The sequence below is a fragment of the Sceloporus occidentalis genome, unplaced genomic scaffold (genome assembly GCF_023333645.1).
Source record: "Sceloporus occidentalis isolate IW3139 unplaced genomic scaffold, rSceOcc1.0.p SCAF_2, whole genome shotgun sequence".
NCBI lineage: Eukaryota > Metazoa > Chordata > Lepidosauria > Squamata > Phrynosomatidae > Sceloporus > Sceloporus occidentalis.
Genome location: NW_028316982.1, coordinates 258,158,759 through 258,174,968, shown reverse-complemented (window position 1 = coordinate 258,174,968; position 16,210 = coordinate 258,158,759). Strand labels below are relative to the sequence as shown.

Below are 16,210 nucleotides of genomic sequence, written 5' to 3'. Positions count from 1 at the left end.
GGCCGCCGCCATCTTGGGAGTGGCTGGGTCAGAGAGAAAGTTTCTTCTAGGAAGGCGGAAAAGAGTGGCGTTTCAAGGAACGAGTTCCAGCCTTGTAAGTAATTCAGTCTTTATGTGCATACAGGTGGAGTCTCCCTTTTTATCAGATGCACTGTTTGCATTATGTCCCTTGGCGCAGGTGTTCAAAAAGGGACAGAAATATATTTTGGATTTTGGGGGGATTTTTTGGATGTTAGGGAAATAATTGCATAGCTGTAAGGAGAAGGGTGAGCAGGCGTCCTCCTTTTGCAGGACATGTCCTCCATCCCAACCTTCTCTCCAAGAGCAGTTCCAAAATGCCCTCCATCTTGAGCATGGGCTTACATTCATATTGGCGGTTTTTGCTCTTTTTTGGACATATCCTACCTCTTTCTTGAATTCATAGTCATGCTCTTCTGGGCAATCAGCATGTAAACAGATCTTGTGGCACTTTGATGCCAAGGCCCAAAACACACTGCAGAAATAATCCGCTTTGAGACCGCTTTAACTGCCCAGGCTCAGTGCTAGGGAATCCTGGGGATTGTAGTTGGTTGTGGCACCAGAGCTCTCTGACAGAGAAGGCTCAACGCCTCACAAAACTACAGTTCCCAGAGTTCCAGGGCAGTTAAAGCGGTCTCAGACTGGGTTATTTCTGCAGTGTGCTTTGGGCGTGAACACCTGCTGATGCCAGTCTGACTCATTTCTTGTATAGGACTGTGCTGTCAAGTCCTCCTTAATACTCTACATATAGCCTTATTTCTGAATCTCCAAAGGAGAGAGCTGAGAAGCATGTCTTCCAACAAAAAGCAAAGTAGGAGACAGGCTTCATCTGCTGAGAGACAGCAATTTATTAGTATTATTATTCTTTATACTTTAAAAAGCTCAGTGGGTTTTGGGCTCTTTCACAATTGGCCTTCTTCAGGGGCCACATTATAAAATACAAATAGAGTTCCATCGCATGCGTTAATCTTCTAGACAACATGAGGCCAAAACACACTGGGCTTTTTAAAGTAATAAGAAAATAAAGAAGTGACCATCAATCCGCAGCTGGGGCCTGTCTCTTATTTTGCTTTTCTTATTTCTGGGTAAACGTGTTTAAGATGATGCTGTGCATTTTCTTTTTAGATGCTTTGCCAGCTAATTACAGACTAGAGAGCTAGCCTTGGACTATGCATGGCTCTGGAGTTGGGGTTCGAATCTCTGCTCAACCATGGAAGCCCCGCTGGGTGACTTTGGGGAAGTCACACTCTCTCAGCCTCAGAGGAAGGCAAAGGGAAACCCTTTCTGAATAAATCTTTACAAGAAAAGCCCATGCCTTAAATTGGAAGCAACTTGTTGGCCCATAACAACACCCTGCAAAAACACGTTGAAATCCAGTGGCGATATTAGGGACAAGAAATCATTTGAGTCTCTGGCAGGATTGTTTCCTAGCCCTTCCAGAGGCTCCTTCACTCAATTGCAGCAATATTATTGCACTTAAATGACCATGGAAACATCTTCTGGAACCCTGGGATTTGCAGTTTAGGGAGCAGTTCTTAGAATTTTCAGCCAGAGAGCTCTAGTGCCATGACCCTAAACTACAAACCTAAGGGTTCCATACAATGTAGCCATAGCAGTTAAAGTGGAATAAAATGGCTATGAATTGCTAGAATTCCCTGATGTTGTCTGCCAATACGTACTGGACCCAACCCTGCTTAATTTCTGAAATCAGAAGGGATTGGGTGTGCATGATGTCTTCCAAATACCCTGAAAGCAAGTCATAAAGGGTGTGTAGGTCATAGCAAGCATATAATAAAATTTCTGCTTGGAAAGAGACCAGTAGTCTCCGAAACGGTTGTAATAAGGAAGTCAGGATTGTGCTGTTAAAAGTATTTACCTTGCTGGATGATAAGTACTTTACAAAGCTTTCCCTTTGGGCAGGTTGGGCATCCAGAGACTATTGCAGCTTTTCTTATCTGATTAGATAACACTTTTAAGTGGCGAAAGAAACCTCCAGCAAGTGGATGGATAAAATATGTGATTGGTACTGATCCTGCATGAAGAAATAGAAACCCTTCCCTGCAGTTGAGATGGGGGTGTTCTTAACATTTGGGGATAGAGCATCCCTTTAATTCCCCTCCCCCTGAAAAATTAATTTTTAGCAGACAATTTCGAGGGCTACATCTCTGAGGACTCAAGAGCTGCTCTGGACTTCCTAAAGTGCCACATGGAGCCCATGGGCCCCACAGGTCTCACCTCTACTTGAAAAGTTAGGTGGAAGGGGAAATTCCTCAAAGACATGGGAGCCCTATCTTCTTTTTCCTGGTAAAATTCAAAGATATAGCTGTAGAATCAGAATATAGAGAGATCTTGTAGCACCTTTGAGACTACCTGAAAGAAACAAGTTGGCAGCATGAGCTTTTGTAGACTCCAGTCATCTGAAGAAGTAGACTGGAGTCTACGAAAGTTCATGCTGCCAACTTCTTTCTTTCAGTTAGTCTCAAAGGTGCTACAAGATCTCTCTACATACTCTTTTTCATGGGGCAACTGTCCCCTAAAACCATTTTCAATCCTCACTATGTTCATAGCCCTAAGGTACTTGAGAAACAATCCTGTGATTTTATCTGATTAAATAACACACTTAAGTGAGAAAAGAAATCTCCAGCAAGAGGATGGATAAAATATGTGATTGGTACTAATCTTGTATGAAGGAATACAAACCCTTTCCTGCAATTGAGGAATTTTTTTTTCATAAGAAAAAGTGTTTGATGTAGTTAAGTGTTCTTTAAATTGTCAAAAATTGCAAGCAAATCCAGCCTGCTGGACTTAAAAGAGAAGAAGACACGGGTGAAGGGAGGTGTGCAACTTGCCACGAGTGCCCTAGTAGTAGCTTGCAAGGTGACCGGTTAAGTTAGACACAAGAAGGTGAGCAAATGTGTCCAGCTTGTGTAGTTTTGCTTAATCCCTAAACCAGTGTGTTCATTAACAGATCTGTAACTCGTTCTGTGATGTACTCTGATCTTTTTGCAGCTTGCTTCAGTGTTTACTGTGTCAAGTAAAACATGGCCAAAGTTGAGAAGTTTGCTCTTCACATACCCACTTTGGAAGAACTAGTTGGGGGTGAGTAACTGTTTTTCTCTAAAATTACAAGAAGTATTGTGGTGTAAGAAATCAGGGGGAGGGAGGCAAGATGGAACTCTTGAGCAATGTTCTTCCTTTATTCTTTTCATTTTTCATATTGCATTAACATCTGCCCTTACTAATCAAGAAACTGTTTTTAAAAGGAAAAAAAATTGCTTATTGCACTGTCAATAGGAAAGTATTAAATTATCCTCTCTTTTTCTAATGTACAAGCTTTGTAAAGATTTTTGTGTTTGTCTGCTCTTGCGATTTTCTTCTTCTCCGATTAGACTTGTGACATACAGAATAGCAATAGATAAATTGATTGCTCTGTTCTGAGATCTAGATAAACTATCACCAGCCTTTTGTTAAAAAGGAAGAGTAGGCATTCTGAGCAACAGTGGTGTAATGACTCTTGACAGAACAGTGTAGTTTTGTTCTTTGAAACTATAAATTCTGTAATCATCTAGATCTCTCTTATTTTTGCTTAAAATATTTTCTCTAGTTTTAGAGAATGGATTGAAAGAAAACTTTGCAGATGTCCAGGTTTCTGTGGTGGACTGCCCTGATCTGAGTCAAGAACCTTTCAACTTTCCTGTTAAAGGTAACAAGTGAGATGTGAATATTTTAAAGTGTGGAATGTCATTCGGGTTACCAGCTGACCATCCCCTTTTCCACAACATTTTCTTCCCTTGCCCCTATTTTTCTGGTTTTCCTTTTTTTCCAAAAGACCTAGCTGATGCCCACTGGATTTTGTTACATAAGGGTTCTTTAGGATTCACAATCAATATGTAGTCTGTAACTACATACTAATTACATACAGTTATGTAGTTCTGTTATGAAAACATGTTGCAAGTTTGTGATTCATTCAGTTTCCATTAAGACAGAAGAAGAAAGAGGAATATTTCCATTCTCCTGGATAGAATCAGAGACCTATCTTGTCTACTGTACTTTGTCCAGGAATGGTAAGCTAAATAAGTGTAGGAATTTTACAGACAGTGGAGATAGAATATTTTCCCAGTGATTATCTTCTGTTAGCTAGTGTTGGTTAATTCTTGTGTGCCTTCAAGTGATTTCTGACTTGCAGCAACCTTAAGGCGAATATATTGCAGAGTTTTCTTAACAAGTTTTGTTCAGAAGGGGTTTGCCATTGCATACCTCTGAGGCTGGGAGAATGTGACTTGCCTAAAGTCACCCAGTGTAGTTCCATGGCTGAGTGGGGATTTGAAGGCTGGTCTCCCAGAGTCCAGCACTCAAGCCACCACACCACACTGACGTTTGTGTTAGTTCATTAGTTGTTACTGTTGTTGTTGTGCACCTTCAGGTCATTTTTGACTTACGGTGACCCTAAGGCAAAACTGTAATAGCGTTTTCTTGGCAAGTGTCTTCAGAGGGGGTTTGCCATTGCCATCATCTGAGGCTGAGAGAGTGTGACTTGCCCAAACTCATCCAGTAGGTTATTATGCTTGTGCAGGGAATTGAACTCTGGTTTCCAGAGTCGTAGCCCAATGCTCAAACTGCTACACCACACTGACTCTCATACTCCCCCTAAATTCAGCATTTCCTCAAGCTAATGTGGCTTATTGCCACAGACAAACCAATCTTCCATGAACTGGGAGAACCATAGCTCTTTCATGAAGAAGGTTCCAGGTTCAGTTCCCAGTATCTTCAGTTAAATTGGTTTTGTGTAGTACTAATTCTGACCAGGGGGGGAATGGGGACCTTTATCCACAAGAATTGGGAACAGACAGTGGTAAGATGGGCCAGTGATCTGACTTGGTGTGAAATGGTGTCACAATTTGTCTTGTCTGCTTTTAAAAGTCAGTCTAGATGGTTGCTCATTTCTGCTTTTCGTGGCAGAATTATGTCTGTCAATCTTCTCCAATCTGTGATTCCCCAAGATGTTTTGAACTCCAACTCTTGTTGGCTCCAACTAGCTTTGCCAGTGGTCATGGGTGATGAGAAAAAACCCCAAAAATGTGTTAATTTTTTACCCTACCTAGCAGAAACAGTAAGTAGAGATTGCGCCTCCTCTCCTCTGTATGCCAAATGAAGGATTAAAGTTTGCCCATTTAAGAGAACCCACAGAAATTATACTTGATTCCCCACATATATAGTTATTTTGCCATGTGTGTATACCTCTTAGAATATTCAGTTCTGTCAATTAAACATATTTTGAGAATATGGAACTATTGGTGGATTTCAAATGATACTCCAAGAACGCTTATCTACTGTTCATTGAGAAACTCAACCGTAGTAGGAAAGGTTCTCTGAAAATACTTTTGTCCTCTACTCTTAAAGTTTTCTTGCAGTGTTCAACTTCAGGGAGTGTTGGATTTCTTCTCCATTGGTTCAGATTCAAATCTTGTGGTGCAACCATGAAGCTCAGCAGATCTAGTCAATGTCCTTCATAAATTAAGTATGCAGCTTACATCCATTCAAGCCGGCATAGTGTAATGGGTTGAACGTTGGGCTAGGACTCGGGAGACCAGGGTTCAAATCCCAGCTCAGCCATGGAAACGCACTGAGTGACCTTGGGCATGTCATACTGTCACAGCCTTAGAGGATGGTGATGGCAAACCTTCTTCTTTGAAGAAACTTGCCAAGAAAACCCCATGATAGGGTTGCTATTTGTATCTTACTGTATTTTCTGTATTGTATTTTCTTACTGCTGTTAACCACCCGGATTCCCTGTGAATGGGTGGGATACAAATAAATCTATATTATTATTATTATTATTATTATTATTAGTCGGAAACGACTTGAAGGCACACAACAATAAATACATCTATTCATGCCACTTTCTCCATATTATAAATCTATGACAGTGATAAAGCGATTTCTTAGCAAATAGCTGGAAAGGTAAAAACACCACTGAACAGTTTAAAAAGAAAAACAGACTCCTGTGTGCTGTCTGTTTCAAAGCAGTGAAGCGTCTTCATTGTTTGAAGAAATTAGTAATTCACCTGGTGGGTTTCTTCTTCTTCTTCTAGGTATTTGCGGAAACCCTCGGATTGCAGATGTCGGTGGCGTTCCATACCTTTTGCCACTTGTACAGAAAGATAAGGTGAATAGTTAAAATCTTTGACTGTTTGCTCACAAACTTTTGTGCTGATGTGCTTTTTCTTTTTTTTTTTTAGCTCTTTCTAAATAGTTCTTCTTGCCCTAGGTTCTTTCCTCTAGCAATCTTTTCCGGGTGACTGTTCTGTTCAACCTGGGTGGAGTGGGTTGGAAGGATATCAACAGAGGAATACAAACATACATTTGTGCTGACAGTGTGCAGCGACATTTTTAAAATGTATGCTCCATTAGGAAGACTTGATTTTTGTTTTCTTTGTTTTATTGCTGTTTATTTGTGGATTTGGTTTTTGGTTTTGTTTTTGTTTTTTTAAATTCCTTATATTTGCAAATACACCTTCCTGACATTGTGAAAATTATGTCCCTTTAAATATTGTAGCTAATAGCACTCAGTGTGTGTGTGTAGTGTGTTCAAATCATTTTTCAGTTTATGGCAATCCCATGAATTTCATAACGTTTTCTTAGGCAAGGAATACTCAGATGCAATATTGGCTATAGCACTGGAAGCAGCAAACTATCTGTAAATGGATTTGCTCTATCAGTATTTTGAGCAGCTGCTCTCAAAAATGACATTCTGACAAAGGAATGCAGTGATAGTGTTATGCTGCTGTATATTAAACAGGATAGGTAGATGTCTTTTAATGTGTTATTTATGACACTTTTATTCTGTTTATTGGAAGCAGGTACTGGTTCTTTTCAAACAAGAAAACTGGGTATAACAAATGCTATAAAATGGGGGGCAGCAGGGGGTTTACCCCCGCCACCAGTCCTAACATGATCAGTTGATCACACAAGCAAAGCTTACATACAATGCAGTATTCACTCATGAATATTCAGCCCTTCGCCGCCTCTACTTCCACTCCTCAAAGGTTTCCCTGAGAGAGGCTGCATCCACACTGTGGAAATAATCCGGTTTTATACCGCTTTCACTGCCATGGCTCCATGCAATGGGAATGGCATGTGTGTCAAGGCTGGCCACTACCATCCTACTCTGTTGAGCCAGGCCAGTTAAAGAAGTCTCAAACTGGATTATTTCTGCAATATGTTTTGGACCTATGTTTCACAAGGGCAATATGGTTCCAAATTGGTCTCCAATTCACACACTGACCAAACCCAGAACTCTTTAGCTGGTACAAGTGGTTGTACTGTGTACCACCAGGCCATACCCTGGACATGTAATGAACTTTTGTCCAAAAGGAAAGGATGATACCAATAAAAAAGTAAATATACCTTTCTTTTATAGGTTTATGACCTGAACACAGTAGCAAAGGAAATACAGCTGCCGGGAGCTTTTTTTCTTGGAGCTGGAGCTGTGTCATCCAGAGTGGTTGGAGGCAATGCTGAGGTAGGTAAATATAAGGCCTTAAGGTCTGTCATACTCAAATAGAACTAGTAATGGTTGGAAAGGAGAGATGTGAGTTTAAGTTTCTGCTCTCAATGACATTCATGGACAACTCCTCTCCAAAACCAAATCCTCCTCTCTGTTGGGCATTGTCACTTGAAATGGATCTCCTTCTATCCCCTCTGAGTCCTCTTTATCAGGTGAACAATTTCATCCTGTTTGGTGTCAAAGAAAAAAAAAAGCTCAGAAAACTCCCTTTCATACCTGCCTTCTCAAGAACTCCATGAGGGACTGCCAGTCATGCCACCATTACCACTGTAACTCCCAGAAGTTTGTTTTTGCAACCATGATTTGCATTTGGAAAAAAATCTTGCATATTAGATATCAACACACACACAACAACGAATGCAGTTTGGTTCTAAGTCACTCCGTCTCTCTCTAGCCTATCTCACAAGGGTGTTGTAAAGATAAAAGAGGAGTACCCTATATTATAAAAAAGCCTCTGTATACTGAGAGTTTGAAAAAATTACTTTTTGGAGGTCTACTATCCAGAGGAGTAGCCATGTTGACTCAAGGAAGCCACAGCCCTGAGTTTGCAAGACCTGAACAGAACTATTAATAACAAGATCTCTTGGTGGTGTCTCATTTACACCATAAGGTGAAGCTGACTTGACAACCCATACATAGCATATGACTCTGTTGCAGCAAAAACAATGAGGAACCTTGGTAGCGCTGGAGCTACATTCAACTCATCTAACGAAGTGGGCTCAAGCCCATGCTGGCTGGGGATTCTAGGAACTGTGCCCCCAAACCCTAACTTTTCTAAGCTCTGTCCATATAGCTTAGAGCACAAATACATTATGTGCTTTGTTGTTAACAGTCTTCAACTCACGGCGACCCTGTGAGACATCTCCAAGCCCCCCATCCTCTACCTCTCAGCTCTAATCTTGTGGTCTTGCTGACTGAGTCTATCCATCTGACCTGTGATCTTCCTTTCTTTCTACTGCCCTCTGTCTTCTCCAGCATCACTGTCTTTTCTAATGAATCATGTCTTCTAATGATGTGACTGAAGTTGGACAGCCTCAATTTAGTCATCTTGGCTTCCAGGAAGAGTTCAGGCTTGATTTATTCTAGGACTGAATTGTTTGCTTTTTGGCCAGCCACTGTTTCCTCAGCATTCTTCTCCAGCACCGCATCTCAAATGAGTTGATTTTCTTCCTATCTGCTTTCTTCTTTGTCCAGCTCTCACATCTGTACATGGTGATAGGGAATACAATGGCGTGGACAATTCTAACTTTAGTGTTCAGCTATATATCTTTATACTTTTGGATTTTATCTAGTTCTTTCATAGCTGCTCTTTACATTCCTAATCTGATTTCTTGACTGCAGTCTCCATTCTGATCAACGCTTGGGAAATCTTTAACTATTTTGATTTCTTTGTTAACTAGGTTGAATTTGTGTAAATCCTTTGTAGTAATTATTTTTGGGTTTTTTTTATGTTTAACATTAAGCCTGCCTTTGAGTTTTCTTCTTTGACTTTCTTTAGTGATTGTTCCAAGTCTGTGATGCTTTCCGTAGTAGTAGTAATAGTAGTAGTAGTAGTAGTAGTATTTTGCTAGTAGTATATTATGATGCTGCCTCCTTGTAACTAACTACCTTAGCAGCATTTGATACAGTCACACTGGCCACATGACCACCAGAGTTGTATTTGGACAACACTGGCTCTTTGGCTTAGTAACACAGATGAGCACCACCCCCTACAGTCAGTTACGACTAGACATTCATGTCAAGGGACTACCTTTACCTTTTTATCTTAACTGTAGTGAAAGAATATGCCAATATAAGTGTTAATTGCAACTACAGTTAGCCAGGTTCATGTATAACAGGGCAGAACAATGTAGTGCTCACCTTATGTTGTGGGACTGCAGCTCCCATCAGCCCTACTGAACTTAGTCAGTGTACATTGCACTCCCGGATATCATAAAGACCACAGCTTTTCCATTTCTACCTTATAAACAGGGTTTTCTACCACCTTCAAACTGTGGTTAAATGTTACTGGAGTGCCTGTTATCAGCTTCTGCTGATATGCCACCTACGACCCTTCCTGGAACGGGAAAACCTAAAAATGGTTGTACATTCACTGGTAACATCTCATCTTGATTTCTACAATGCGCTCTACATGGGGCAACCCTCATGCCTCGTTCAGAAGCTCCAACTGGTTCAAAATATGGCAGCCAGATTGGTTACAGGGAGTTCTAAATTTGATCCTATTACACCTATCTTAAAATCCCTACACTAGCTGCCTATTAGCTTCTGATCACAGTATAAGGTGTTGGTCATTACCTATAAAGCCCTACATGGCTTGGGTCCAGCTTACCTGAGGGAATGCCTCCTCCCATACAGTCCTTCCCACACTCTCAGGTCCTCTGGAAAGAATCACTTGCAGTCCAAGAAAACCAGACTGGTATTGACTTCCCAGAGGATGTTTTCGGTTGCTCCTCCAAAAGCCTGGAATGACTTGCCAGAAGAGATCCACCATATAACATCTTTGGAGGCCTTTCAGAAGGCAATAAAAATGGATCTCTTCTGGCAGCCATTCCCAAATTGACCTCCTCGGAATGTTCACTCTCCAGTTGCATAGCTGTTCCCACTGGACTGTGACTGTGCTTGATTTTATTGACTATTTTATTGGTAGTATTTTATTGGGAATTGTTGTTTTTAACACTATTTGAAGGTGGGAGGGTGATAAGGAATTGGATTTTTTATGTTTTGCTATGTTTTTTTTTACTTGTGGCTTGTTGTGTTTTATTTTTATTGATCTTATGTTGGTTGTTACCCACCTTGATCCAATACAGGGAGAGACGGGATACAAATAATAATAATAATAATAATAATAATTACTGTCTTTCAGTGGAGCTTCAGTAAAACCACTAACTTACTTTTGATTATTCTTTTTCTACATTTATAAAGAGACTTTAATCCAGGAATGTGTTTGGTTTGCTTCTTATGCTAATTGTAAAAGTAGATGACTGGAAACAATCAATTCATATAATATGTTACTGAAGTGATCAGTGATGTACTCCTTGTCTTTCTCTCTAGTTCATCCCTCTTGTTCAAACTAAGAGTGACAAAAAGTCTGCTGTCAATGGAAGTTATGTTGCCAGGATTAACCCTGAAGATGGAGGGTGTCTACTAGAGAAATACAGCTCCAAATATAAGGACTGTGAATTTGGACTTCTAGCCAACCTATATGCCAGTGAAGGCCTTCCTGGTGAGGTAGGTGGTCAGCTTTAGGGTCACAGCAGTCTATATGGTCTGTATGGTGGAGGCTAAAGCGTAAGAGTTATCACAAAGTCTATCGGTCAAATCCCATACCAGTTCATTGAGTGGTATCAGGAAAACCATTATTTTGGGGGCTTTAGCATTGCAGTGTTAAGTGCAGTGGTTTAGTGATTAAGACACCAATTCTGATGATCGGAGGTTGGAAGTTCGAGGCCTTAGTGCTGCATGGTAGTGTGAGTTCCTGTCACTAATCCCAGCTTCTGCCAACCTAGCAATTCGAAAGCAGGCAAATGCAAGTACATTCAGCTCTCCTTATCCTTGGATTTTTTTTTATCCACAGATTCAAGCATCCACGGCTTGGAAATATTCAAAAATTATAAATTCCAAATAGCAAACCTTGATTTTTCCATTTTATATAAGGGATACCATTTTGCTATGCCATTGTATTTAATGAGACTTGAGCATCCATGGATTTTGTTATTCACGGGGGTTCCTGGAACCAAACCCCAGCGGATACCAAGGGCCCTCTGTAGATAAATAGTTACCACTTTTCAGTGAGAAGATACAGTGTACGGTGCAGTCATGCTGGCTACATGACCACCAGAGCAGTCCTTGGACAAGACTGGCTTTTCAGGTTAGAAACGGAGATGAGCACTGCCTCCTACAGTCAGTTATTACTAGACATTCATGTCAAGGGACTACCTTTACCTTTTACCTTTAGCATTGTATTTATAATGTGGAAATGATAATATTAGTGTGACAGGAGTGCATTTTTAAATTTTTCTTTTGAGTAATTATACTATGCATTTCAGCCACAAAGATTCTTAGAATGGCTTATGAATTGTTAATTGTATGTGATGTGTGTTTAGTATTTTTTAAAAAAGCATATCTAATTATGAAGGCCTTATTGTAATGTTGCTGTGAACAGCACTGTATATTAAAGGAAGCGGTGAAATGTTTTGAAGAACATGGCTTAGCAAGTACTGCCCATATTACACACTTTTTTTTCCTTTTTCTTATTTTTTTAAAGGTAATTGAAGTAAAAGCAAATAGGAGAACTGGGGAGCAGAATTTCATATCATGCATCAGAAAAGCCTTAGAAAAATCTTATAATGACAAACCAGTTGGGATGGGAGGTACATTTGTTATCCAGAAAGGGAAAGCAAAGGTTCACATTATGGTAAGTCAGTCTTGATAAAGGGTATCTTCCATTGTGTATTATAATAATATTATAATTATTCCATTCTTTTCACCAGTCTGGGACACCAGGTGGTTCTCCATCACCATTTGGTCTCTTCACTGTATGATTCTGACTTTTGTGCTGAGTTGTATGTCTTTACATTTTAGAATCTTTTCTAGTTCTTTCATAGCCACCCTCCCCACTCTTAATTTTCTTCTGATTTCCTTGCTGTAGTCCCTGTACCAATCAATGTCTGATCCCAGATATGAGAATTCTTTTACTATTTCTATTTCCTCATGGTCTAGTTTGAATGTGTGTAGGTTCCCTGTGGTCATTATTTTTGTTTTCTTTATGTTCAACAGTAAGCCTCCTTTTGCACTTTCTTCTTTGATCTTCCTTAGTAGTTGTTCCAGGTCTGTGAGGTTCTCTACTAGTATTATGGTGTCGTCATCTCAGATTGTTGATATTTCTTTCCATATCTGTTGACATATGTTGGTTAGCACTAGAGTTAACTCTGTCAATGTAAAATATTAGGTCACCAAAAATGGTTAGTGACACTACCCAAGATCAAGTTGATTTCTGAAGCATTATAAATTACCATCTGGGACTGGATATGTTCCATGCAAAGCATCTGAGGGATGCAGGTACAGAGACAACAAGCTGACCTCAAGATCCAAAAAATCTTGTCCAATTTTGGTTTATGTGTTGTAGTGAAATATTTGGGTCAGACTCTCATGCATGCATCAGCCAGACTGGAAGAGACCAAACAGTTCATGCAGATCTCTAATGGGTCTTAAACTAGGCTGATTGTGATTCTTCATATCTAGCCTGTTTGATCCTAATGGGGGACACTTTAAAAGCATATTACTATACTTTGGAGATAGAGAGATGTATCAGTTTACAGATGTTTGGTTCAGTAATCAGTCTGAATGCTGTGCCTGTTTTTCCATATCTGTGTCTGTGGGGCCAGTCCAGACATTTTACTGTCTAAAGCAAAGTAGCAAACACCTAATCCCACTCTAACACCCAAATCAAGATGTGTAGGACCCAAATCCAGCTACATTATTTTAGTACCAGTGTCAGAAAAAAATTACACAAATACCTCTCACTGTACTTGAGAGTCAGAATACTAAATCAACAAATCAAATAAGTTTAAAATGTTCTGCTCTTTTATACCAGCCAAAATCTTCGGTCTGAATTGGTTCTGTCATTCTGCCCAATGGTAAAGCAAATTTAGTTTATTAATAATCTCATGCATATAACTGCTGGGTGACTTGGATCACAGTAATTTCTCAGAGTGGGATCTAGTGAGCTCTGTGCCCTTCTCCTTTCTGTTTGTGTAGTTGTCCACCTCTAGACATCCATCCACTAATGATACACAGAATTCTGATTACCCAGTGTTTCTATGTGCATGGAGGGTTATTTTGTCTTCCCAAGTTTGGGTTATGTTGGAAAAATAGGACAAGACTCTGTCAGTGATGGTAGCAAAGTCAGTGATCAGGAAGCCTGGTGTTGAGTAACAATTTTGATTGATTAGGAGGGGGCTTAACTTTTGCTCCAGTGTTCCCACTTTTTCTGTATTTAATTGTAACAACATTTTAATTTCAGCCTTCAGAATTCTCTGCCTGTCCTTTGAAAACAGATGAGGAGCTGAACAGCTGGCTTAAGTTTTTTGAAATGAAAGCTCCACTGGTTTGCCAGTCGGTATTAGTTTCCCAAGACCCGGTAAGTCAGTTTATTGGCATGGAGTGTACTAAGTATATCACTAAGATGTACCACTTCCGACTATAAATGGGGATGTGCAAGTTGAAATGGTCCCTTACATTAAAAAGAAAAAGGAAGCCTGGAGGAGGGGGAACACTGTACCATTATCATGCATTAATCACTCTTACTGAAGTTCTTGTGTAGGGATCACTTCCTCCAAAAGGTTACACCAGTCTAGAGTGAGCAATGGGTATATCGTGTGTGGTGTCCTCTATTTCACTGATGAGGTGCACTGTTTTTACAATAAATACAAACAGACCATAGTAGAAGGCTGGAGCCAATAGAGGGTCTGTGCTGGCTATCATTAAGGGAGAGCGCAGTGGCTGTCTACAGCAGACAATTTTGGCAGCAGAAGGAAATTATTGCTGTGTGCTTTTCATTGCTAAGAAAGGTGAGAAAAGCTTTTCAGATTTTCTATCTTACCTGCCAAAATGACTAGCCCTGTGTGTCGTTCATTGGGGAGCAATTGGTATTTGCTATTCAGCCTTAGGCAAACAATAGCATAGTTTGCAGATTTTCTAGGACTTGGATTTATTGTGGTTTTGTTTATTCCCAAGGGTTTTGATCTGCGTCTGGAACACACTCACGGTTTTAGCCACCATGGTGAAGGAGGACACTATCATGAGGACACAACTCCAGAGACTGTTGAGTACCTGGGGTATTTCATGCCTGCTGAGTTTCTCTTTCGAATTGACAGACCCAAAGATACACATTTAGTTGGCCGGGATTAAGCTTGATACGGGATCTAGTCAGAGTGGGAAGCCACTCTTACTGAAGAACAAAACGCCAAATGAATTGTGGAAATATGCTTCTCAGTGAAGCCACTTACAAACACATTGAATCATCACAGAAAAATAGCACTTACTTCACTTATACTTTAAAAATAGCATAATTAATAATTGGAAATAAAATCAAATTTAAATCTGATGGCAAAGAATACTAGGAGTCAAATTATTACTGCCATGTCTGAGAATTTGGAGGTCTTGGTTTTTCTCCCATGAGCAACTATCTTGTAACCCTATAAGCCTGGAAATAAAGACATCACACAGGGCTTTTAAACTGTAGTTATAGTTGTAAAATAATGCCTTTGGCAATACTTACCACACAACATTATTTCCTACCCGTAGCTGCTGTGTGTCCCTTTTCATTGATGTGGAGGGACCTGTCACTAGCTCCCAATCCCATGGCAATCCCAGTAATCCTCATGTGTATAACATCGCTGCCATGGCAGTTACAATATTGGCAGTCATGTGGTGTCACAGTCTCTTGTTCTCCCCTGTCCCTCCTCGCCCTCACTATTCCCAAGCAACTTGATTCTCTTCACACACACACACACACACACACATATATATATATATATATATATATATATATATATATATATATTTCTTATTTTTAAACTTAAATTACATTAGCAGGGCCATAGAACTGTTTTTAAAAAGTATTAAATAAACTAAAAGAAAAGGCATGCTGGGCAGATCATAGGGCAGGGAGGTGGGGTTAAGGAGGAGTCCAGAAGAGAGCATGATTGAAAAGACGTGCGATAATGTCTGCTCTCAAACCAGTATGTTTGCATGTTTGTTAATTAGTGATTGCAGAAAGAGACTTGTGTGATAATGTCTAAAGTCACATTGAACTCAATGGACCTTACATCTGAGTAGATGTGAACTGGTTCATAGAATCATAGCATTGGAAGAGACCACAAGGGCCATCCAGTTCAACTCCCTGCCACGCAATCAAAGAACTCTTGTCAGATGACCCTTCGGCCTCTGTTTAAAAACCTCCAAAGGAGGAGCATGTTCCGTTGTCCAACAACTCTTACTGACAGGAAAGTTGATTTAAGAGGTCTCCCCTGTTCAGTAGGTCATCTCCAGTGCATGCTACTCACTGACAAAACTTTCTGGGGAGCATATCCCATTTCCCAACTTTAAATATTTCTCATTCTTAAAACATTCTGCATCCATCTGTCATAAATTTGGCAGATTTTATCACCTCAAAAGGACAACCATTCCTATACATTTCATTCAATCTTGTTAAGAAAGAAAGAAACAACTAGATCAATGAAGAGACCATATAGACCAATGTGCCTTAGGCTACCTGAAGGCCAGTGATGTTTTCTCCTAATGTACCAGGGACCAGTACTATTTTTATGCTCATTTGTTACAGCTGTTTCTACCTTTCCTAGAAATGATCTGTAGATTGGCAGCTGATGGCTCACTGTCCTGCAGTGCTCCACAGATTACTAGTTTGGTTAGCAGTGCCATAGATAACTAGTTGGACCCTGAACAGAATGTTAGACCAGACAGGTATTTGGTCTGATCCAACTTGGCCCTTATGAGTCAAAGCAACTGGAGGCAAAACACCCCACTTTCCAGTCTCAGATCCAAACTGAATATTACTGTTGGTGTTCTCTCCTAGTGTATCATACACTTGATCCATATGTAGTT

The 16,210-nt window shown here is 40.1% G+C and overlaps 1 protein-coding gene across 1 annotated transcript; it reads left to right on the top strand.

Annotated features, from left to right (window-relative positions):
* The first annotated feature begins 15 nt into the window (after positions 1-15).
* Positions 16-15,097, top strand: BKGD (beta-keto-L-gulonate decarboxylase). Its single transcript, XM_089508258.1, has 9 exons — positions 16-94; positions 3,028-3,117; positions 3,623-3,721; positions 6,111-6,184; positions 7,439-7,540; positions 10,637-10,813; positions 11,850-11,999; positions 13,608-13,724; positions 14,321-15,097. Exons 2-9 carry the CDS (start codon positions 3,060-3,062, stop codon positions 14,492-14,494), a joined length of 951 nt encoding a protein of 316 aa, XP_089364384.1. The 5' UTR covers positions 16-94; positions 3,028-3,059; the 3' UTR covers positions 14,495-15,097.
* The last annotated feature ends 1,113 nt before the right edge of the window (positions 15,098-16,210 follow it).

What these genes read in the sequence shown, in the direction of transcription:
- BKGD (XM_089508258.1), top strand. Translation starts at nt 3,060, where the DNA reads ATGGCCAAAGTTGAGAAGTTTGCTCTTCACATACCCACTTTGGAAGAA. An exon ending in TTTGGAAGAACTAGTTGGGG is followed by an intron (nt 3,118 to 3,622) that starts GTGAGTAACTGT and finishes TATTTTCTCTAG; the next exon opens with TTTTAGAGAATGGATTGAAA. An exon ending in TGGTTGGAGGCAATGCTGAG is followed by an intron (nt 7,541 to 10,636) that starts GTAGGTAAATAT and finishes CTTTCTCTCTAG; the next exon opens with TTCATCCCTCTTGTTCAAAC.